The sequence below is a fragment of the Mustela erminea genome, chromosome 14 (genome assembly GCF_009829155.1).
Source record: "Mustela erminea isolate mMusErm1 chromosome 14, mMusErm1.Pri, whole genome shotgun sequence".
Taxonomy (NCBI): Eukaryota; Metazoa; Chordata; class Mammalia; order Carnivora; family Mustelidae; genus Mustela; species Mustela erminea.
In genome coordinates, this window is record NC_045627.1 from 67,748,112 (window position 1) to 67,770,950 (window position 22,839).

General features: G+C 41.2%; 1 protein-coding gene across 8 annotated transcripts in view; it reads left to right on the top strand.

Moving 5' to 3' along the window:
• CFAP58 (cilia and flagella associated protein 58) overlaps positions 1 to 22,839 on the top strand; it is a 119,239-nt gene that overhangs the window by 90,869 nt on the left and 5,531 nt on the right. For 7 of the 8 annotated variants that reach the window (XM_032312026.1, XM_032312027.1, XM_032312024.1 and 4 more), the window contains one exon: positions 21,158 to 21,277. In XM_032312026.1, coding sequence (XP_032167917.1) covers positions 21,158 to 21,277 — 120 coding nt within the window. Of the gene's footprint in view, positions 1 to 6,146; positions 6,269 to 21,157; positions 21,278 to 22,839 lie in introns of those variants that run through there. The other variant, XM_032312030.1, reaches the window with a different exon arrangement.

Here is a 22,839-nt window from a genome sequence, read left to right on the forward strand (position 1 = left end):
ATCTACCATCCCCACAATTAAGAGAGCCTTTTTGGAAGACCAACTATGAATTAAAAGGTATTTGGGGGTGTTTCTAATGTCTGACGATGTCTGTGAGACACAAAGGAATATGGGACATGGTCCTTACCTGCAAGAAATTTATATTCTGGTTCAGAAGATTTCTGAGGTATATCTGGGGAAAAAATGAGACTGGTCTCTATGAGCAGTGTCTAAAAAATCCAGACTCTCACTTTGCGGTTCCCCTTAGTGAACAATGCCCAATTATGCATCATTATGTTATACTGGATACTGACAATAGTCAGTGTCCAATTATGCAGAAGAGACACTGTCTGGGAGAAAATATGATGTGGCGTTTGTTGTTTAAAACAACTGTAAGGCCCAAAGGGGTAACAGTAGGGGAGATGAGTAAGAACTGGCTTCCTCACGGACAAAGAAGATATGATTGGGCCGGACTTTGACCTGTTAAAATTACTTATCCAACCATTTCCTAAAAATATGTCTTGAAGAGGAATGGGGTGGCAATGGAGAGCTCAGACCTAGTTTTGAGTCCTGGTTTTGCTGACGTCCAGCTTTGTGACCCTGAGCAAGCAACTTACTCTCTCAAGGCCCAGCGGTAGAATGGTCAGAGTAATTGCACCAGGTTTGTCGGGTTGTAGTGAGGACGGAATGAGAGAACTCATTCAAACTCTCTCGGCTAGTCACGCAGGGTAGTAAGAGCTAACTGCACATGACAGTGATGGCTCTGGTATAGGAAAGTTTTCTTGAAGGAGGCATATTTGGAAATAAGTGAAAGGGGCATTTTGGGTGGAGGGAAAAATGAAGAGTCATAGTTCTGAGATGGGTTGACTCTGTTTGGGGTGTGGACGTGGGGTGGAGTAGTAGGGACGTTCAGCTAGCTATTTGGTGTCAGAGTACCTTTGACTATGTTAGGTGGGGACCAAATATGTGGTCTTAGAGAACAAGGACAGACGTTCAGCCTGCTCCCAGAGGCAAGCATGGACTAATTGTGGTAATGACCGCAGCTCCCGTGGCAGAGGGTGGTAGATTTTAAATGTCTGTTGTATTATGGCTGTGTCCAATCCTGTGATGGATCCTCTAGTTTATGTATTATTTTTAATTCTCACAATAATTTTTACTATTTGTGTGTTAGGCCAATTTTGAAAATGAGGAAACGGAGGCTCAGCATGATTAAGTAATATGGTCTAAGTCACAGAGTTAACCAGTGGCAGAAGTGGGTCTCAGACCCGTGGAGTCTCTGGTGAGAAGTGAATCTGTATTCTAGCCCAGCTCGGTTAGTCTTCCAGGCCTGTGTTCTGCTGGACATTAACTAGTCAGAGGAGTGACACAGTATACCTGACCGGAAGGAAAGACTGAAAGGGACAAGGGACTGGGCTGAAGGAGCAGCCAAGAGGCTGTTGTAATTTGGACCCAAATTACTGAGTATATTGGTAAGAGACAGGCATTGACAGTGAAGAGAAAGGAATAAATCAGTGAGATCTTTAAAAAGACCTACTTAAAGAACTTGACCACTGAATGTCTGTGAAGGTCAAGGGAGAGGAGTCAGAAGTGGTTTTCAGTTTTCATCCTGGTCAGTGAGAACTCCAAGGGGGCTGCCGGTGACCCCCTGACTTGGGGCCCAGTGGCTACACCACACCACCCCTCTTGCTCCTGCTGCACCCCCGCCACCCCACGGTTGCCCAGGCTGAAACTTGGACCGGGAGACTCTTTGACACTTAAACAGAAGACGGAAATAAAACAAAACAGGGAAGAACACCTGTGTCACACAAAGGCCGCAGATAGTCCCTCTCACAGAGAAAGAGAAGACATCAGTAGTCCTTTAATCCTGTTTCACTCATCCTGATTATACTTCTGGTAGGGATTGGCAATTACGGGCAAGAGAAATCTTCCCACCATTATGTGTTCCAGTTGATTACTGCTGCCATGTTGGAAAGCTATTGATTTTTACCCACTTATTTGTAACTAGTCCATCCTATCTCGTGGCTTCTCAGTTAATTTCCTGGGGTTTCTAGTTATATAATCCCATCTTCTCTAGTAAGTGATGGTTTTCCTTTTCCTTTCTAATCAGTATTCCATTTGCTTTTATTTCCTGACTCATCACTTTGTTTATAATTTAGTTATTTTAAGAAATTAATTGGAATAATGAAAATGATGTTGGGTTATTGGGTACCTGAAGGAAGGATGGGTTGGAAATCATAGAGGCTGAGATAGAGTGAAAGGCCCAGAAGCTACTTCAGTGGAAACATGAAGTTATAATGCCCAGGGAGACTGAAATGGAAAAAAACTGAAAGTCACAGGAGAAAATAGAATGGAAAGGACATAAAAGACGACTTTCAGGCCTCAACTCCCAAGTCCATGGTCTAGTTAACAGTCGACAGAAGCTTTGACTCTGTTGTTAATAGAGTTTGAAGTTTATTGTGATCACTTCATTTGAAAGGAGGTGAGAAAATGGAAATTAATTAGAATTTGCAGTTTTTAAACAGCTCCAGGAATGTGGATTTAAAAGAAATTAGCAGGTATTTTAATTTTCTTCAATATTGCCATGGTCTGACTCTTAATCTAGCCTGAGGCAAAACATCACATAATAATTACCATTTAAAAATGCTTTTTCCAGTTGACAAAGCAATTTTACATATATTGTCTCATTTGGTCTTCAACAGCTCTGAGATGGATGATGATGGAGGCATCTAGCCTTTGTCCAGCAAGTTACATTTTGCACAGAGTCCCATCTACACCAGCTCGTTCAAAGCTTACACTCACTGATTTCCAACATGCACTCAAGTGTTTGTCTCATTGTCTCCACACAGAGATATTCTTTTCTGTTCCTAAAAATAAAATCCCTCAGAGAATGTCTGTTCTTGCTTTGTCCCTGCACTGAACCCCTCTTTGTTTTTAGAAATCCTGTTCAGGGTGTGCCTGGGTGGGCTTGAACATCGGACTCTTGGATTCAGCTCAGGTCATGATCTCGGGGCCATAGGATTGAGCCCTGAGTTGATTCTGGCTCTGTGCTCAGCAGGGAGTCTGCTGGAGGTTCTCTCTCTCCCTCTGCCCCGTCCCCCACTCTCTTTCTCTCAAATAAGTAAATAAATCTTAAAGAAAAAACAAATCCTCTTCAGGTAGGAAATGGTTTTTGCCCTCTCCTCACAAGAGAGAGTTAAGAGACAGAGGTGGAGTGGAGAGAGGCTGAACCAATCAGCTCAGGAAGGGAGGACCCAACCCTGTGGCCCATGTGGTGGGGGTGTATGTAGAAGATGGCTGGCAAGAAGTCCCCTTGGAAGCTCTGAGGGTTATGGGTGACATTTAGGGTCACCTTCTCATCTTTGGCTTTTCCTCAAAGTGAGGACAGTATGGAGGGTGGCTGTGTGAGAGTGTGTAGTGTGTTCTTTAGAATATAACATTTGGTAAGCAAACACACATACACACATTTAGAGGCTCCCCATTCTGCAGTGCCTGTCACGTCCCTCAACTTTAGAAGAAAAAGAGGCTTGTTTGGCTGTTTGCAGGGTCTTTCAGTGAAATGTGTCCAATTTTGCAACAGAACTGAGGGCAGTCTCACAGAGGCCAAGAAAGGAGAGAATTTCAAGGAGGGAGTAGGTTATCACTGTTGGCATCTGCCAAGAAAGTTAGAACTCAGGGAAGGATGTGGCCACTGGTGCCCTTTGAAGGTCCAGTTCTAGGAGGTTTTTGGGCATGAAACCTGACTGCTGGGGCCTTCAAAGGGAAGAGATGGCATGAGAGTGGGGTCAGTAGACTTAGGCTACTCGTGTAAGGTATGTAGCTCTGAAAGACCAGAGGAAAAACACTAAACACGTATAATTTAAATACATTTTTTTTGTTCTAAAAGATTCAAGGTATCGAGAAACATAGAATAAAGAAGGCAAGGCTTCTGTTCTTTTTTGTTGCAGCCCCACTCCTCTAGTGTAATGGAGTGATACGTGCTTTTCCAAGCCTCGGTAAACATTTTATTTATTTATTTGACAGACAGAGATCACAAGTAGGCAGAGAGGCAGGCAGAGAGAGAGAGAGAGGAGGAAGCAGGCTTCCTGCTGAGCAGAGAGCCTGATGTGGGGCTCGATCCCAGGACTCTGGGATCATGACCTGAGCCGAAGGCAGAGGCTTTAATCCACTGAGCCACCCAGGGGCTCCCTTGGTAAACATTTTAAAGGCAGGGTGAAGGGGTGCCTGGGTGGCTCAGTGGGTTAAAGCCTCTGCCTTCGGCTCAGGTCATGATCCCAGGGTCCTGGGATCGAGCCCCACATCGGGCTGTCTGCTCCACAGAGAGCCTGCTTCCTCCTCTCTCTCTCTCTGCCTGCCTCTCTGCCTACTTGTGATCTCTGTCTGTCAAATAAATAATAAATAAAATATTAAAAAAAAATAAAAATAATAAAAAAAAAATAAAGGCAGGGTGAAGTTCATGTCGATGTCAGGCAATGGCGGGCATGAGTACAGGGGAAGCACAGAGGAGAGGAGATTCAAGGTGGGCATGTGTGTTTGCGCGTGTGGGGGGTTGTAGAACGGGTGGGTTTCTGCGTGTGGGTGGATGCCTGCCTATGTTATTCCTGTGCACAGACCAGGAAGGAAGATGTAGGCCTCCAGTTCTTCACTGGATATGGACAGGAAGGGAGAGAGAACTTATGTAGCACTGGTGTCTTGTGAGGATGATTGGGGTCTCTTAAGATCCCTTCTGTCTGTTCAGATCAGGTCATCTGGTGAGAGTGAGGGTGACCACTGTGAAGCCAGGGTCCAGAGGAGACAGGTCTGAAGAAGCTGCTGAGCAGATGATATCTGGGTGTTCACAGAAAATAAAATGAGAACTTCTGTGAGGAAAGAAGGACCAAGTCAATGTGCCTAACTTGAACTTGTAATGGCTCCGCTCAGTACCTCCTGCGTTGCCCTCCCGCAATGTAGCACTGCTGGGTGGCCCGGGAGCTGAGAAGTGGTCGGCAGGAGAGAGGTAGCACTAGGAAGGTGCCTAGCGGGTGTAGCAGAAGGTCAGGGAGGAGGGCTGAAAGTGTTGTGGAAGGCGCTCGGGAGTATTTGACTCTGGGGTAGAGGAGAGGGAAGCAGAACCATAAAGCCAGGAGGAAGCTAATGGGCCGAGCCGTTTGGGAGGGTTGAGTGATTGCAGGTCCCAGGGCAGGGTGAAAGAGGAAGAGAAATGGTGAGCTAGTAGCCTGCATTCAGAGAGGGGAACACCGGCTTAGGGCATTTGAAAGCCAGCTCTGGAATTAGCGGCATTCAAAGTCAATTGGTTATGGAATTTCAGGTAGCCTATTTCAATCAGATAAAAGGCAAACAAAATAGGTAAAATCTTTAAAAAAAAAAAAAAAAGCCAAACAAAAAACCACAACCACACCAAATAAACAAAAAACCCCAGGGCCCTTTGTACTAAATCTGACTCTATCTCCCAAACTTATAAAAAAAAAATTCCTTGTTATTACAGCCCCTTTCTAAATGTCATGTCCGAAAATCAGTATGTCTCCGAATGGCAGCTATTTGAAGACGACTTAATTCCTCTTTAATGTAGACGATTACTGGTGTTCTCTGACTCGTGAAATCCTTCCATGCTGCAGGGCCTGATCCCACTTGAATTACTCCTCAGTAAAACTCTACTCAAGGTACATTTTTGTACCTCTGCTCACCCCACCCCCACTTTTGTTTTATAAAATCTGATCTTTTAATCAGTTGCTCTCCCCATGTTGAACCTTCACCTACACATAGATTTTGAACTCCTGGCTTTGGCTGGTTGGGAAAGGACACCAAATGTAAAAGTGGTTTTTGTTATTGTTGCTGTTTTTATTGCAGCTTTTGCCAATTCTGTCTGCTAGAGGTGCTTCTGGCTTTGTGGTCTCCTATCGGCAATCCCGCTTCCACTCGGGGGAGAGGTCTGCCCTTATCAGAACAGTTCTCCTGGCTTTTGAGATACACAGTTGTGACAACAATGAAGGAAGGACTAGGTGGGCAGTTCAGGAAGGAAGTTCCCCTAGGAATTTTGGAGTTGAGGATGCGAGAGCAGTTGGAGGTTATGGGAGAGGAGGGGTTTAAGTATCCATGTGGATAATATACCCCCTTTACAGTCTTTGATGCCAACGAAGTACTAAAACTAGTCTGAAATTACTTTTTGGTAGCTTTCTTTGACCAAGATACTTCTCCATGACTGGTCCATGCCTGGATCTTAGCGTCAGTACGGCTACACTAGAATCATCACTGTCTAGGCACGAGGAGACTGTGTTAAAAAGAAAGTAACCCCAGGACCACTGAGTATACGAGCTGATTCCGTGGTGGTCCATGAGGCAGTAAAAACATTAGGAGACGGACAACAGAATGTCATTTCTTTCTGGTAAGTATACTTCACATCACCTTCTCGCCTTATGGTTTACTTTTTGGAAATGAGCCTATTTTGTATTATAGAACTTAATAGAAATTTTTCCACTTCCCTAAAATTTTATTAAGTGCTTTATGGAACAATTTGTGTAAGGTCTAATTTTCCAAGTTGTCGGCTGTGCAGCATAATGACCTCATACTTTTTCATCTAGTTTCATACCATTATTTATATAAAGAGGTGGCTGGTTTGCATTCAGATTAGGCATATGTGAAAACTGGGCATGTTTTTTTCTTCTACAATTTTAGATCTAAAGCAACATTGTTGCTCTATTTTAGTGTTATCCAGTAAAAAATAAATAAAAAGCCATATCTGTAATTGTAAATTCTCTAGCTGTCACAGTAACAAGGTAAAAGGAGTCAGGTGAAATTAACTTTGATAATATACATTGTTGAATGTAATTTATCCAAAATAATTATTATTTTCACATGAAATGAATTTTAAGTTATTAATGTGCTATTTTCGATTCTTCTTTTGTACTAAGTCGGTCATATCTGGCATGTATTTTACACTTAGAGCGCATATCAATTCAGCCTATCCACATTTCAAGTACTTGGTAGCCACATATGGCAAGTGGCTACCATACTGACTGGGGCAAATCTACTTTTTGGCCGTGATTACTTGAGTATCAGCTTGACTACTAAATTCTCTCTGATTTGCTGAGTCTGTTTATGTAATCTGAATGATGGCACTCATAGAAGTGACAGAGAATTACTTAGTCATTAAGAATCATGTATTCATTCTTCTTTTCATTTATTTGCTCATTCACTCACTCATTTTCATCCACTCATTCATTCATTAGGTTGGAGTTCTACTTCATACCCATACCATACCCAAAATTTTATGACATATTGCAAAAGTTATAGAATAAAATAAGAATAAATTTCTATATATTCTTGGAGGGTGGAGGAAATCTCCCCTTTTTCATTTGGGGACAAGTTATAATGCAGAAAAGTGAAGTGTAATACAACGAATACACCTGCCACCCATCCAGAATGGTGAATATTAATGTATTGGTACATTTGTTTTAGACTAAAAAAATAGAGTAGGTCTTTCAGTTTAGGTGGACCCCTTGAAGTCCTATTTCCTTTCTACCTTTTCTAGGGGCAACAACTCTCAGGAATTTGATGTGTATTCCTTCAGTATATTTTTATACTTTTATTGCAAATTGATGCATCTACAAACAATGTAGAGAATTACTTGGTGTACTTTACATTTACCCAAGTGGTGTTACAGTATCCATATTAATTTTGTTCTTTTTCCACACTCAACATCATATTTTGAGAAATATCCATGATGATATACATGGATACTATGGATAGTTCTATTGTATATTTCATTCTCTCTCTTTTTTTTAGGGATTTTATTTGCTTGAGAAGGGGTGAGTGAGTGAGAGAGAGAGAGAGCTTGAGCGGGCCAGAGGGAGAAGGAGAAGCAGACTCCCCACTGAGCAGAGAGCTCAATATGGAGCTCTATCCTAGCACCTGGGATCATGGCCTGAGCTGAAGGCAGAGGCTTAAACCAACTGAGTCACCAGGGCACCCTCTACTGTATATTTCTACTATATTTACCTATATTTTAAGTGATGGATATTTAGGTATTTTCCCCCAAACTTTCACTACGGTAAAAGTATTTCAATGGGCATTCCTATAGAAGTCTCTTGTACATACATATAAATATGTCTCTAGGGTATGTATCTAGGGGAAGGGCAAAGACTTTCTAAGTATAATATCAAAGGCAGAAATCACAAAGGAAAGGAGAGATAGTTTCGTTGTCTACATAAAGAGTTGAGAACATCCTCAGCACAGAAGAAAATACTTTGAAAATGGAAAGGCAAAAAAAGTATTTGCCACAAATATAACAGAGAAAGGGTTAGTATCCTTAATATGTAAAGAATTTTTGCAAACTGATTTGAAAAAGATGATCACCTCCATGAAAAAACTGGTAGGGGTCATAAGCAAACAATTCACAAAGAAAAAAATACAAATAGCTAATAAACATATAAGACATGATTACATTACTAGTAATCAAAAGAATGAAAATTAAAAGAATAATTATCCCTTTTTTTTGGCCTATGGAGTTGGCAAAGATGAAAAACAGATCGATGATGCCTAGTGCTGGTGAGAATGTAGGGACAATAGGCACTGTATACACATTATATATACTGTGGGTAGAGTTTGCATTGATGTTAATTTCCTTTTTTAAAAAGATTTTATTTATTTATTTGTTTGTTTATTTATTTGAGAGAGAGAGTGGGAGAGAGAGTGGGAGAGAAGGGCAGAGGGAGAGGGACAAGTAGATTCCAAGCAGAGTGTGGAGCCTGATGTGGGGCGTGATCTCACAACCCTGAAATCATGGACCTGAGCTGAACTCAAGAGTCAGGTGTTCGACCAACTGAGCCCTCCAGGCGCCCCTGCATTGATGTCACATTTCTAGATGAGAGTTTGGTAATATATATTAAATATATTAAATATATAAATAATGTGACTCAGAAATTCTACATTAGGAGTTAATTCGGAGAAATAACTCAGTTGTGCGTAACTATGCCACACTGACATGCTTATTGTGGTGGTATTTATGTTGTATGTAAAGTTAAAGAGGAACAAGTGACGATAATGCACCATCAACTGAAGAGTATAGTAGTTTCCCCTGATGTGCCATTTCACTTTGTGTGGTTTCAGTTACCTGTGGTCGGCCAGGTCTAGAAGCTAATGAGCCTCTTCCTGACATGTAGGAAGAAGGTCGGTATTAACCTAAGGCTACGTCACAATGCCTGCATCATTCACCTCTCTTTGTCTCTCTCACATCAGCACAATAAGATGTTTTGAGAGAGATCACATCCACATAACTTTTATTACTATATATTATTGTCATTGTTCCTTTTTGTTTTTAATCTCTGTACCTAATTTATAAACTCAACTTTATCACAGCTAGGCATGGATGGGAAAAAAACACAGGATGTATAGGGTTTGGTATTATCTGCAATTTCAGGCATCTCCTGGGGGTCTTGGAACATATCCTCTGCATGAAAGAGAGGACTACTCTGTGACTAAATCCACCCAAGGTTAAAATCCCTAAGAAGGCTGTGGTAACACTAAAGATATAGTTAATTCGAGGAAATTGGAAAAGCCCCCCTCCCCCAATGGAAGTTACTTTGAGCAGCATTGTAAAAGCTGAGAGGTGTTGGACAAGGGTTGGGGCTGGCTTTTGGGGAAGGGCATTGCGGAGGAATGGGTGGCTGGTGCAAAGACAAGGAGGCTTAAAAGAATCTGGTGGATTAGGGAAGGAGAGTGACTTAGTGGGATGCGCACACAGGAAACAGGAGCGGAGCAGGACAGAGCCCTCTCTACTCTGAGCCCGTTCTGTGATGTCACAATCTTATGACTACTTGGAAGCTCTTTAGGTTTCAATCACAAAATCCAAATTACTTGGAGTTATTTCAACTTGAGTATGTAATTCCATCAGAGTATTTCTTGTTTTAAAATTTAATTTGGCTTATTTGAAAGTATGTACTACCCTAAAGAATTTTCCAAGTTAGCAAGATTTCCCTCAGCTGCCTTTCATTGGTCCCACTGCACATTTTAATAACTTGATTGTGTAAGGCCCTTTCTTTATGCAGCTGTCATTGTCGATGTATAGTTACACAGCTGCTCTATTCTCTCCTGATTCCTCTCTACCTTGGCTGTCCCTCTGGTTTGGCTGGTGACTGAGAATGGTGGAGGCAGGGTGCTTGGTAATGGGTTGGAAGAAGCCAAGAGGGTGCCGGTCCAGGCTTGGAGTCATACCATCGTGGGTTAGAATCCTGGCTCTGCAGTTTGTAGGTATGCGGTCTTGGACAAATTCCATAGCCTTGCCGAGCCTCAGTTTCCTTAATACATGTTTGTCAAAGGGATGTCCTCCATGTAAGGAGCTCTCCATCTGCTTCCTGAAGCCAGCTCCTTCCCTGGGTCAAGTAAACTGCATCTCCCCATGCTTTTGCGTCTATTTCTAATCTTATGTGTTTTGTCCCCTGCCCACTCTTCTGATGTAGATCCTCACTTCTAATATGTTAGACCAGTGTTCTCCAGTGTAGAGCACCTAAGACCATCCACTGAGTGTTGGAAGAAAATATCAGAACTTCTACATATATGTGCATTTTAATCTCAGTCCTTAAAATCTTCTATTTTATATGTGTCTTATAAATTATTATAGTAGTACATGGATATGATATATGATAATATATTAATGTTATTAACATATTACTCACCAAGAAACCCACCATGGTTTCCTCCTGCCTATTAGGTTGAAAACAAACTCATCTGTCTATCATTCAGGACACATACATTCTTCTTTTCTAGTCTAGTAAGATCATCGCTTGCTACTTTCCTTACTGCAGGCTTACTGGATGCTTTTATACTCTCACCTCCTGACCTTTATACTTTTGTTTATATTTTCCCCTTCTTTTACTTTCCACCTGCTATAGGAAGCAGTGTGAGTAATGCTTAAGAATGAGGATGGAGGTATATACACACACGCATACATATATACACACGTATTTTACATATCTATAGATCTGTGTATCTCTATATACACACATATAGGTATAATACATGTTCATCTCAATCTTTGAAATGTTCTATTTTATATAGGTTCAAATCTTGGTTCTGCCACTTTCTAGTTGCTTTATTTAGGTAAGTCACTGATGCTTCCAAGTCTCAACTTTCTCATCTGGAAAATAGGGATAATAACAATCAATTCTCGGGTTTGTTGTGATGAGTTTTTGAAATTTCACATTTCAGGGGGTGCCTGGGTGACTGAATTGGTTAAGTGTCTGCCTTCGGCTCGGGTCATGACCCCAGCGTCCTGAGACTGAGCCCCATGTTAGGCTCCCTGCTCAGCCTCCCTCCTCTTCCTCTGCCCTTCCCTCCCATTAGTGCTTGCTCTCTCTCACTCTCGCTCTCAAATAAATAAATACAATCTTGAAAGAAAAAAAAAGAAATGCCACATTTGAGTTGGGCACCATGCCGGGCACATCCATAGTACCTGCTTTATATGTGAGAGCTGCTGGGATGACTTCTATTATTCTTCTCCAGTATTTTCTGCCCAGTTCACCCAAATTCTGAGATCATGCAAGAAAGTGAATATTTTCATAATATAAATATATTCCCTAAAGAACTTGCCATTTATATGACTGTTATCTATCCTCAGACATCCCAGTCAGCATCATGTGACTAACTCCTGCCCATCTTGATATCACTGGTCTCTTTTTCAGTAGGATTGTCCAGTGTTAATATCAGCCAACAAGAAATGCAAATACAATGCAAAGTAATTATAAGCTTTGTAAAAGATGCCAGATCGCTTGAAGTCAATGCAAGTGATTTTAGAAAAATTCTAGAATCATATCAAAGGCAATGGCAAATCAGCATCTGGTAGGAAAAGAGAAAAGTCAAACAATTCTAAGTGTAGCTACCTCAAAACAGAATGTTTTAAATTATCAAAGGATTAGGAGGGGATTTGGGAGAAATTAACGAAGGCTTTGAATATTTCTGCTAACGGAAGTCTTTTAAAAATAATTGGCCTGAGTACTTAACTAAGATACAAAAAGCATCAACCATAAAAGAAATTATGGATAAATCTTACTACATTATCATTAAGAATGTCTGCTCCTCAGAAGGAGTCATAAAGAAAGTAAGGCACAAATTTTATATGTCTTAATCCAGAATATATAAAGAATTATAAATCAGTAAGAAAAAATCAACGGTAGAAAATAGGAAAACAATGTGCGTGAAACAGGCATTTCTCAGAAGAGGAAACACAAATGATAAATAAACTTTAAAATAAAAATGCTTAACCCTACTTTGTAAGAAGGGAAATAAAACATATGTCCACATTGAGATACTGTCTTACTATTTCTAGAGGAATGACAGTTATAATGTCTGTATTAGTTATTTATTGCATTGTTATAAATTACTACCCATTTGGTGGCTTAATATACAATATTTTATAATTTCAGTGTATAAGACTCTAGGTATGGCTTTAGTTACATCCTTTGCTTAGGGTTGCCTGGTGACACTAAAAAAAATAGCAAAGATGTGGATCAGAGGGGATTTTTGGAGAGCACTTTGGAAAATCATTTAACATTCTCTTCCAAAGTTGAACATTTATATTCTTTTTTTTTTTTTAAGATTTTTTCTTTATTTATCTGACAGAGATCACAAGTAGGCAGAGAGGCAGGCAGAGAGAGAGGAGGAAGCAGGCTCCCCACAGCGCAGAGAGCCCGATGTGGGGCTCGATCCCAGGACCCTGGGTTCATGACCTGAGCCGAAGGCAGAGGCTTAACCCACTGAGCCACCCAGGTGCCCCGAACGTTTATATTCTTTAAGATGCAGCAATCCCACTCCTAGGTCTACATGGTGGGAAGACTTAAAACTGGGGACTAGGGAACACGCATGAGAATGTTCATGGCAATGTTGTTGATAAAAACAAAACCCTGGAAATAACTCCATGGACAGGAGAATGGGTAAATTGGGGAATTTTCACCCAACAGAGTATCAGATGAAATACATGCATAGAGGCACACAACAACATTAATCAACCTTTTATTATGAGTTATGTTGAGTAAAACAAGCAAGTCAAAGAAACTAGGTATGCTTATTTTTATAAAGCTCAAAGCAAAGTAAAATTAAATAATAGATATATGTTCAAGCTATATGGAAAAAACTAGGGAATGACAACCGCAGGATTCAGATGGTGCTTCCCTCGGCTGATGGTGGCAGTTGTGTAGGCACAGGGATGGGATGGAGAAGGGTCTGCACAGATGCTAGGTATTGATGATGATCTATTTCATAATATGGGTGATGGACTTACCATGAGCCTTCATTTTATTATTATGCTTTATAGTTATTTTTACTATAGATTCTTTTGTATGGTTGTTACATAATAAAAAATTTAAAAACTGCTGTACTGCAGAAGTCAGATATATGCAAGAAGTCAAATTGCACCATAATATTGTCAGCCATGTAAAAAAGCCCGTAGGGTGCCTCGATGGAACAGTTGGTTAAGCATCTGCTTCTTGGTTTTGGCTCAGATTGTGGTATCAGGGTTGTGAGATCAAGCCCTGTGCTTGACTCTATGCTCAGGGCAAAGTCAGCTTGGAATTCTGTCTCTCTACCTCTGCCCCTTCCCCCCACGCCTCAAATAAATAAATGCATCTTTAAAAAACCCAATAACTTTTTAAAGTTTATTAAGTAATCTCTACACCCAGTGTGGGGCTTACATTCATGGCTCTGAGATCAAAGAATTGGGTGCTCTTCCAAAGGAGAGAGCTAGATGCCCCCCAAACCCAGTGATTTTAATTGATCCAGTAATCATACATTATTACAATTAAAATGCGAATTTTAAAGTGATAAGGTAAAATACTCAAAAAAATTAAACTCTTAAAATGAACTTTAGATCGGGGCACCTGGGTGGCTCAGTGGGTTAAGCCGCTGCCTTCGGCTCAGGTTATGATTTCAGGGTCCTGGGATCGAGTCCCGCATGGAGCTCTCTGCTCAGCAGGGAGCCTGTTTCCTCCTCTCTCTCTCTCTCTGCCTGCCTCTCTGCCTACTTGTGATTTCTCTATGTCAAATAAATAAATAAAATCTTTAAAAAAAATTAACTTTAGATCTGTTTTTCAAGGAAAAAACAATCTCAAACTTTGTTCTGTACTGTTTATTATGAAAATTGATCCCATTTTCAGTGGATTGACTTCAAGTGGCTTTGTCTATTCAATTTGTCCTTTGGTAGTGAGGCCCTTCTCTGATTCATGAATACAAATATTACAGCTATGACTACTATTCCCACTGAGATCCATCTGAAATACTTCCCTCTCTGCAGTCCACCAGATGAATATCATCTCTCCTTCTAGATCTACCCACACACTGCACAATACCCCTAGCACCTCTTTGGGGACCTGGCAATAGTCTGTCTTATTTTATGACTTAGTTATTTGTCTTCCTTCTGCTGGAAAGTGAGCTCCTTGAAGTTTGGACCTTATTTATCTTTATATTAAACTAGCACAATCGTATGTGTCATACTGGCACTAAAGAAGAACTTAGTGGACTTGAATTTTTCTAGACCTGTTTCATTATAGGTTTTAAGAACAGCCACCACCACCATGACTTACGTGCAAATTCTTCACATATGTTAGGTTGGGAGGTAAGGTGCAAGGGTAAAACCAGCCAGCAGTCTTGGTAATGAAGTTCAGGCCAATCTAGGCAATTATGTACCCTGTCCAGGACTTCACAAACATCTATTTGCATTGGAGGACAAAACCCGTTGCAAAGAGATCTCCCAAGAAAGTTTGCGTTGTTTATATCAGAAAGTACCAGAAACATTTTTCCTATTATTACAAAAATGGTGAAGGTTAGTGTGTGCAGATTTCTCCTATGCCTCATAAAACACTTAATCATCTACATCTAGAGCCAAGAACCACTGTGTAACCAAGCAGTTTCCTGCTCACGAGGAACTCAGCTGTGTAATTCTGTTTCATCCCCCAGTCCTGCGTGTCTCAGCCTCTCTAGGGGGCTTTACCACTTCATGACATCATAAACAAGATAGGTCCAGAGTTCAGGTTAGCTGACATTTTCGTTATAAAGCTAATAAACAAGAAAGCCCCAAGGTATCCACCATTACTTTCCCTTTCCTAAAGCTAGATAGAAATGTAATATGTTTACAGTGTTTCTAATTTATTTTCCTACTAACGAAAAGAGTCATTTCTAGATAAATTGGGGATTGCTCTGTAGTTGCCTTCATATAAAGAGGGAAGCAGTTTTGTTTAAAAATTTTAAATTTGGCTTTAGTCTTTTGTTAAGGATTATGAGTGGGGGTGGGAAGGTGGAAAGGAAACTAAAATTAAGCAAACAGGAAAAAATGTAATGCATTTTTTTAATTATAGAAAAGAGTTATGTGTGCTATTAGAATTCTTGTGTTTAAGGAAGCTGTTTAAAAAGTGCACACATTATTTAATTTAGGAGTTAAGCTTGCATTTTCATGTGTCCGTATGCACACGCACATGTAAGCAGGGCTTCAGAGCCAATTAATGTGAAGACATTTGCTAGTCTTATGAATTAAAAAAGGCATTTGAAACCACTTGCCCTATCAGAAACTGCTATAAACATTTTACTAAGAGATCAAGGTTGTATATCAAGTATTTGCATGAGTTTGACAAAATATGCATGGTGCAAAATTTCACTCAAAGATATATGATTTATAGGAGCAACTAGCTCATTAGGGTGAATTATATAAGCTCTGCTAACCGGGAGTTGTTACAGTGATCTAATTAAAGCGAAAGTTCTCAACATATGCATATCTCACCTCTGCTGATGTGCATTACTGAGATATGATGGGCATAGTTTGCTGACAATATAATCGCAAGCAACAAAATTATCGAGCATCTAGAATGAGTAGAACACAGTAGCAGGTATGAGGGACACACAGAAAGATCCAGCATAATTCTGAGTTTAAAGGCTCATAATGCAACTGGAAAGGATGGATTGATAAGGAATAAATACTGAAGTAATATAAATGGCATCTTGCTATTTTGGAAAAAAAAAAAAAAGATTTTCTGTGTATTCTGGGAAGTTGGCTCTCCCAGAGGTAATGATTGGGGCATTTTCTTTTCTTTCTTTCTTTTTTTTTTTTTTTTAAACCAACTTCATCTTGAACCCATCGGATGAGCTAGAGTGAAGATAAGGTGGTGTCTCTTTCTTTGGAGTACATCGTATCCAAGCATCTCAGTGCGTGGCTTTCACCCTGGTGGGTATAGATAAGCATGTGACTCTGGATCAGGAGCCAAGCTGCCTGATTCACATGAATTAGCTGGTTCCCAGGGTGAAGTTATTATTTGCAACACTCGCCCAAGCAAATTGATGAATCCAGGGTGAACAGAATCAATGCACTGGCATTTGCCAAGCACAGATTCAGATTAAAACAGAATATATTAGTTCCTCTTAGTCAGTTATTGCCTCAAGTAGGCGAGCTGAGGAAGAAGAGGGGTTAAGGTGCACGTTGAATGTGAACTACCTTCTGTTTTCAGTTGAAGATGCAGAGCTTAAGACAGGGAATATAAACAGACAGTGAATATAAAATTGTAGCTCGGTGGGGAAAGGAGTTCTGAGAGCAGCTTGGTTTCTTCCTCCATATTGTACCCAGAATAGCACTGACTCCTATTTGCATAGACTGTTCAGAATGTAGACTTTTAATTTATTGTCAGATAAAATACAAACACCTGAAGGTCTAAGTGACTTCGTGTCTGGAGTTTCCAATCTGGGGTTACAGATTGTCACCGTGTAATGATGGCATTATTTGAAGCTAATACTGTAATTAATTTTGTACCACTCTACTCAGCCGGTGTTAATAATGAGCTGTGCTCTTATCCAGAATAACTTGGAGACTCTTGCAGCAAAAGAATCCATAACCATGTCTGATAGTCTATCCGACTGAGAGGATGGGATGTCTAGCCAGGGAGCATCATTGCGAGGATGGACATAATAAGTTTTATGCTTGCAAGTCATGCTCAGCCAAAGTGGGAGCTAGTCTCCTGATGTTAAGAGTCTAGTTTTTTCCAGTATAGCTGTTCACAAAATAATTTAGAGAGTGAGGCATGGTACGAAGTAATATTGATGTGCATTAAGAACAAACTCTGAATAAATAAAGAAATGTTAACCTGAAGATGCAATCTTTTGTTGGTGGGGAAGTAATAAACTATTCATGATTTTCTTACAACCTTTCATTGACATATGGTGCTTCTAACCCAGTGACAAATTAATTGACTTGGTTTAAAAAGAAATGAATGCAGCTTAACGAAGAAGGACAGGGTATGTTTTACAAGGCAGCTGGTTCTGCCACTGCTGGCTTATGGAGACAATGTACACCGGACAGCCTAATGAGTCTCTCTGTTGCATAAGATAGATTCTCTTTATAATAGAATTGCACGCTTTGTCTCTAAATGGGGTTATTATACACACCATTGCACAATGTTTGAAGAGCTTGGTTGGCCCTTGTAGAGGGTTAGGAGAGAAATAAATTGGAAAACAATCGTACTTAAGACCTTCAATCCATCAAACACTCCATATTTATCTAAATTACCAGAACGCTCTCCCAAAATACAAATCTGTAGGATACACACAGCTAGAATGTTAATGTTGACCGGCCTTCACTTTGGTTTTATCAGTTAGGTTTTCTATTGTAAACACAGACCAAAATTCATGCACACTGAAGCCTGGTAATGCATTTCAGCCACTACCCCCCAACTCCTTTTCCCTCAGCTCTTCCCATTCCTACTGTCTCAGTCCCTGAAGTTTCACTTGGTGTTCTCTCAACCCACCAGGAATACACATGCATCGCTTGGCCTGAGTAGTCTAACTCTTAGAACTTTTTGACTTTGAATATTGCAACCGTTTTAATAGTAGTTCACTCAACTTCTTCACTTTTCTCCACACTTATGGGTCCTCACTATTCAGTCACTCAGTTATTCTTTAGAATAAATCCATTTTGGTTCCTTTTATAGCCTTGGGAAAAAGAACAGGAAGTGGAGACAGGGGAAGATGGGCTAAATGGTGGCCTGGTTCACTGTTGGTGAAGGTCACATGTCCTGTCAGAGGGGGTGGGTGGAGCCCTTTCAGCAGGCCTAGGTCCTGAGAGCTGGGAGCTGAGTCATGCTCTTACCTCTGCGTCAAATCCCCTGGCTGCCAACCCGATTTTACCTTCTGGCTCCATTCTACTGATAGTATCATGTAGCCTTTAGGAATTACATAGCACAATTTCCTCCAGATTCTTTCAAGGTTATAACATGTCTTCAAACCCCAGAGGAGGTGTTGCATGGGAAAAATGATTCTCGCGTATATCATGACTGGGTTTTTGACTTGTCACATTTTGGACTTTGGGACACACCATTCATTGCCGCTGACCTTGGGATTCTCGCTTATGAGCCAAGGTAGCAATATTTGCTTCTTCCAGCCTCTCTCCTCTGTGTCTCTTTCCTCCCTGCCAAGAGCAGTTGAAAAGTGTTCCGCCTGGGAAACATTCGAAGGTTCTTGGAGTAAGATGATCTTTTCAGTTTAAGACGTTATTATATCCCAAACCAGATTGCTTCCTCCTTGTCTTCATGGGGTTCTTTACTTTTCACGTCTACCCATATTCTGGTAGAGAGGAAGGGGAGCTGAAAGAAATGGACAAAACGGTTTTGTGGGCTTCTCCACATATTTATTACCCTCTCCAAATTGAATCTTGAAGCCTTGTCAGAAGTGTTATTTCTCCAACAGAGCAGGCATTAAGTGGCTATAGAAAATAAACTCACCTCCTGACATCTTTCCCATTGCTTGCTACATCCATTTACTGGGAAGATTATGTTGTAAGGTGTGACGGGAGGTGTTGTACAACAAAGGAAAACCACCGCTTTGTAATTCTATTTGTTCAAGTTTTCTTCTTTTGCACGGGCTTTTGGATTTCCTTGTCGTTTCTGGAATTATTTCTTAAATGGTGAGTATTGTTTGTGGATACATGTTTCTCCAGAATCTTAATCCATCCAACTAGTTCTTAAGTTACATACATTCTTTTGAAAGTAGAGTCATGTTATTTGTGATAAAATTTCTGTAATTTGGCCAGAGGGAAGAAAAATCTAAAACAAATGGTGACAATGAGTAGTTAATGAATTTTCTTCTACTGATTTTTTTTTTTTTAGTGATTCTCATGTTCTCTGTCAAAAACACTATTTGATGACAATGCTAAGAATACTTAGCTCTAGGTAAAAATTTGTTTCCATTTGCTTGGCCATGTCATTTATTAAGAGGGCTTTTACTTATTTTTTCTCTTTAACATAATTACCTTAAGGAAATAAATACATACAGAGACAAATGAATAGACACACTAGTCTTTATCAATGTTTGTTCAAATTGTTGTAGTTTAGAGAAATGGGAATCCAGAACTGAGGTGCCTAAGAAATAAATCTTCCCTTGTATGTAGTTTCCCTAGTTCAAGAATCTGAACACACATTACAAGCAATTAACCTTTAGGGTACAAATGGGAATTCTATATTGTTTGTTGGTAAAATTCAGTTATGAAATTATGATTTGCTGTGGGTTCCTAGCAAGCCCTTTCTTTTAGTTCTATGAATGTGCACATCCTAGTTTTCTTGGCTTTTTACCTGTTCTCTCAAACTACTTCCAGATCTCAGTTCTACCCATGTCATATTTCTTAAATGACTTGCTTTCTTTACTTCCTACTTCTGATTTGTTCTCTAGCCTCTGTGACTTCCGCTCCCCCAATGTTATTGCAGTGGTATCATCCTAAAAGGCCTTCCCCAAGGCCATTTTCAATACCCCTTCTGTTTCTTCTCTTAGCCTAGTGGATATCACTGACCACTCAAATCATGCTTCCCTTTGTAAACGCTGCCATTTCCTAGCTGGGGGGCATTCAGTTACTCTCCCTTGTTCGTTTTCTCTCAGTCTTTCTTCTTTCCCTCCCCCAATACATTGGCTCTCCCAAAGATCTCATTGTTCTGGCCCACCCTAAAGGCCATCCCTTGTTGAAGGAGCCATTTTCATGGCTTTAGCCATGACCCACCACCAGTTCCAACTTGCTCTTTATATGTTTTTTTTAAAAGATTTTATTTATTTATTTGACAGACAGAGATCACAAGCAGGCAGAGAAGCAGGCAGAGAGAGAGGAGGAAGCAGGCTTCCTGCTGAGCAGAGAGCCCGATGTGGGGCTTGATCCCAGGACCCTGGGATCATGACCTGAGCTGAAGGCAGAGGCTTTAACCCAGTGAGCCACCCAGGAGCAAAGTGGGGGAGGCCTTGCTCTTTAGTTTGAACTCTGGGACCTCATTTTCAACTCCTCAATATTCCACAACACCTCAAGCTCAACATATCCAGACCCCACTGATAATCAGAAGGGAATATGGAAACAGTTCTTTCCCCCCCTCCCCACACCGCTTCTTTCCTAGCCTCCCTGCTCCATTACTATCACCCTTCAGCCCCCAAGGTGTCCATATTAGAAGCCTTGGAGTCTTTTAGGTCCTGTTCCTTCCTTCCTGGACTGATCTTTCACCAGATCCCACTGATTCTATCTCAGGAATGTCTTCACATCTACCTCTTTTCCATCCTAGTTGCCTTAGGTCCATCTGTTTTCATCTTCTGCTTATCCTAGTGCCCTGAGCACCTCACTCTGTTCTCTGTCTTCCTACTGGAGCTATTCCTCTGAAGACAAACCCAGACACAGCTCATCCTTTCCTCCCAAACTACACAGCCTAGAACCTACTTATGAGCCCAGCCTCTTCTCTCCACTTCTCCCTCCTTTGGTCCAGTGCTCCTACTGAACTAGAATCACTTCTCCCCTGTCCTGACTCTGAATCTTGGCCTCAAAACCTTTCTTTTCTTGCTCTGGGGAAAACTCCTACTCACTCTTCAAACAACAGTTCAAAGGACATTTTTGCGAAAACTCCCCTATGTCCTACTTTTACTGGCCACAACACATGTCCAAATCTTCCATCACTGCCCTTGTCTCTCAGTCATGTGATCCTAAGTTTAGGTAGAGAGAGGCTTTCCCTTGCTGGCCCAACCTAAGCCCTTGACCGGGGTTGTTTGGACGCACTCCTGATCAGATCTATGGTGCATGTGATCAGTGTGGCACTCTGAAGTGTCTTATGATGGTCCCAAGTTCTCCTGACCATGCTGGTAAAGGCACTTTTCCTGACTTGACGGGGCTGTTTATCTCCTTTGTGGTTTTGCTTTCTGCCAGGAAAAGGAGAAACTGTATGTGGAGCTGAAGCACATCCTGGCTCGACAGCCTGGTCCCGAGGCCGCCGAGCAGCTACAGATCTATCGCCACACGCTGCGGGAAAAGACAAAACAGCTGAAAGTAAGTGGGAGCCTCTGCCTTTTCCTGGCCACACGTGAGGGACCCAGACATGTCTGCTGTCTCGGTACAAGGAGCCGGTCTCCCAAACGTCACACACCATAGAGGTTGGCTTTTTTAGAATTCCAGTCCCAGGAGGAGCAGGACACATCCCAGAGTGGCCCTCCTGCAGCGAGACTAATAGACCCCACAATTCTCTGTTTTCTGAAAGAGGGAGGAGAGCAAGGGAAGAGTTGGAGAGAGGATGGTGGCACCTGAACGGAAATTTGGGGGACAGGTATATGGCGATGATCTCAAAATGAGTGAGGGCACTTGGAATGGGGGGGAAGAAGAGAGGAAATGTTTTAAAACCATCATCTCCCGAAGCAAACCACTGTGCCAAGCAGGTTTGTGCTATTCGGTTCCCCCTGCGAAGCACAGGTTATTCCCCCGTGCCCAGGGCCTGCCTTCATGACCATCTCTTGAGTTAGTCACTGTGAAAGGAAAGTAAAATCACTTTAGAATTCTGTTAGCATAAACTCCCTTCTAAGTGACTTCAGAAACTCAACTGGGGGAGATAGAATGTTATATTATTACGTGTGCCTTTTAAAAGTTTTCTTGGAAACGGTGTGTTACCATTGTATCCGGAGCTCTACCTCCTAAGTGAGTCCTTAGGTATTCTGGGCATGTCGGGGAAGTCTTACACACACGCAAACACGGAAGGTAGCACACGCCAGCTGAATTCCGGCACTTACCAACACAACGAAGGTGATAATCATTGCCTTTCTGCCTGGGGTAATATAGATGCCGTGCTCCTCCTACGGTTCTGATGCTTTCACAAATAAGACATTGTAAAATCACATCCTTCTACTTAAAAAAGGCAGATGAAACAGACGTGTAATTAGAACATTAATTTTCAACTTATCCCTCAATGTTGATTTCACCAGAGTATTCTGAGATGTAGTTCGAATTTTGCATGAGGCATAATCTTTTTGATTATTTTCATCCTTTTAAACAATTATATATTCCCAACAAAACAAAAGCTCATTTTCTCAGGAGTGGGTATAGATTAGAAAAGTACATGTCTGTCTTCACACTGCTGTCAGCCACATTCTGCTTTGGATTGCATTGCATGGCTCGCTGGCGCTTTTGGCATTTTAACCCTTTAACTCAGGAGATCCAGAATTTTGCTCTGATGAAATGTGACCCCTGGTGGAAGAGGTTCAGAGGTGGTGGTCTCAGCCTGTCTCGTCTGCCAGTTTGTCCTCATTATCTGGGCTCTTTTAGGAAATGTGATATTCGTTGTTTGGAAACAGACCCTTTGTTCCTAATTGTTTAGCTATTAAGGCAGGTTTTCTCTCAACATGTAGTTCCTATTCTTTAGCTCATGATAGCATAGTCAGAATCGTTTTCAAAGCAATGAAGGGAACACGTTCAGAAGCAGATGAATACCTAGAAGACAGAGATGTCCCTTTTGTGCAAATTTTTCAAACAGTGAGCGAGAGGGAAAATGAATCTTTCTGTTGCATGCCCCTTAGAATGGTAACCTTCTTTCCTTCCCTTTGGTTTCTGTGGGGTGCACTCCT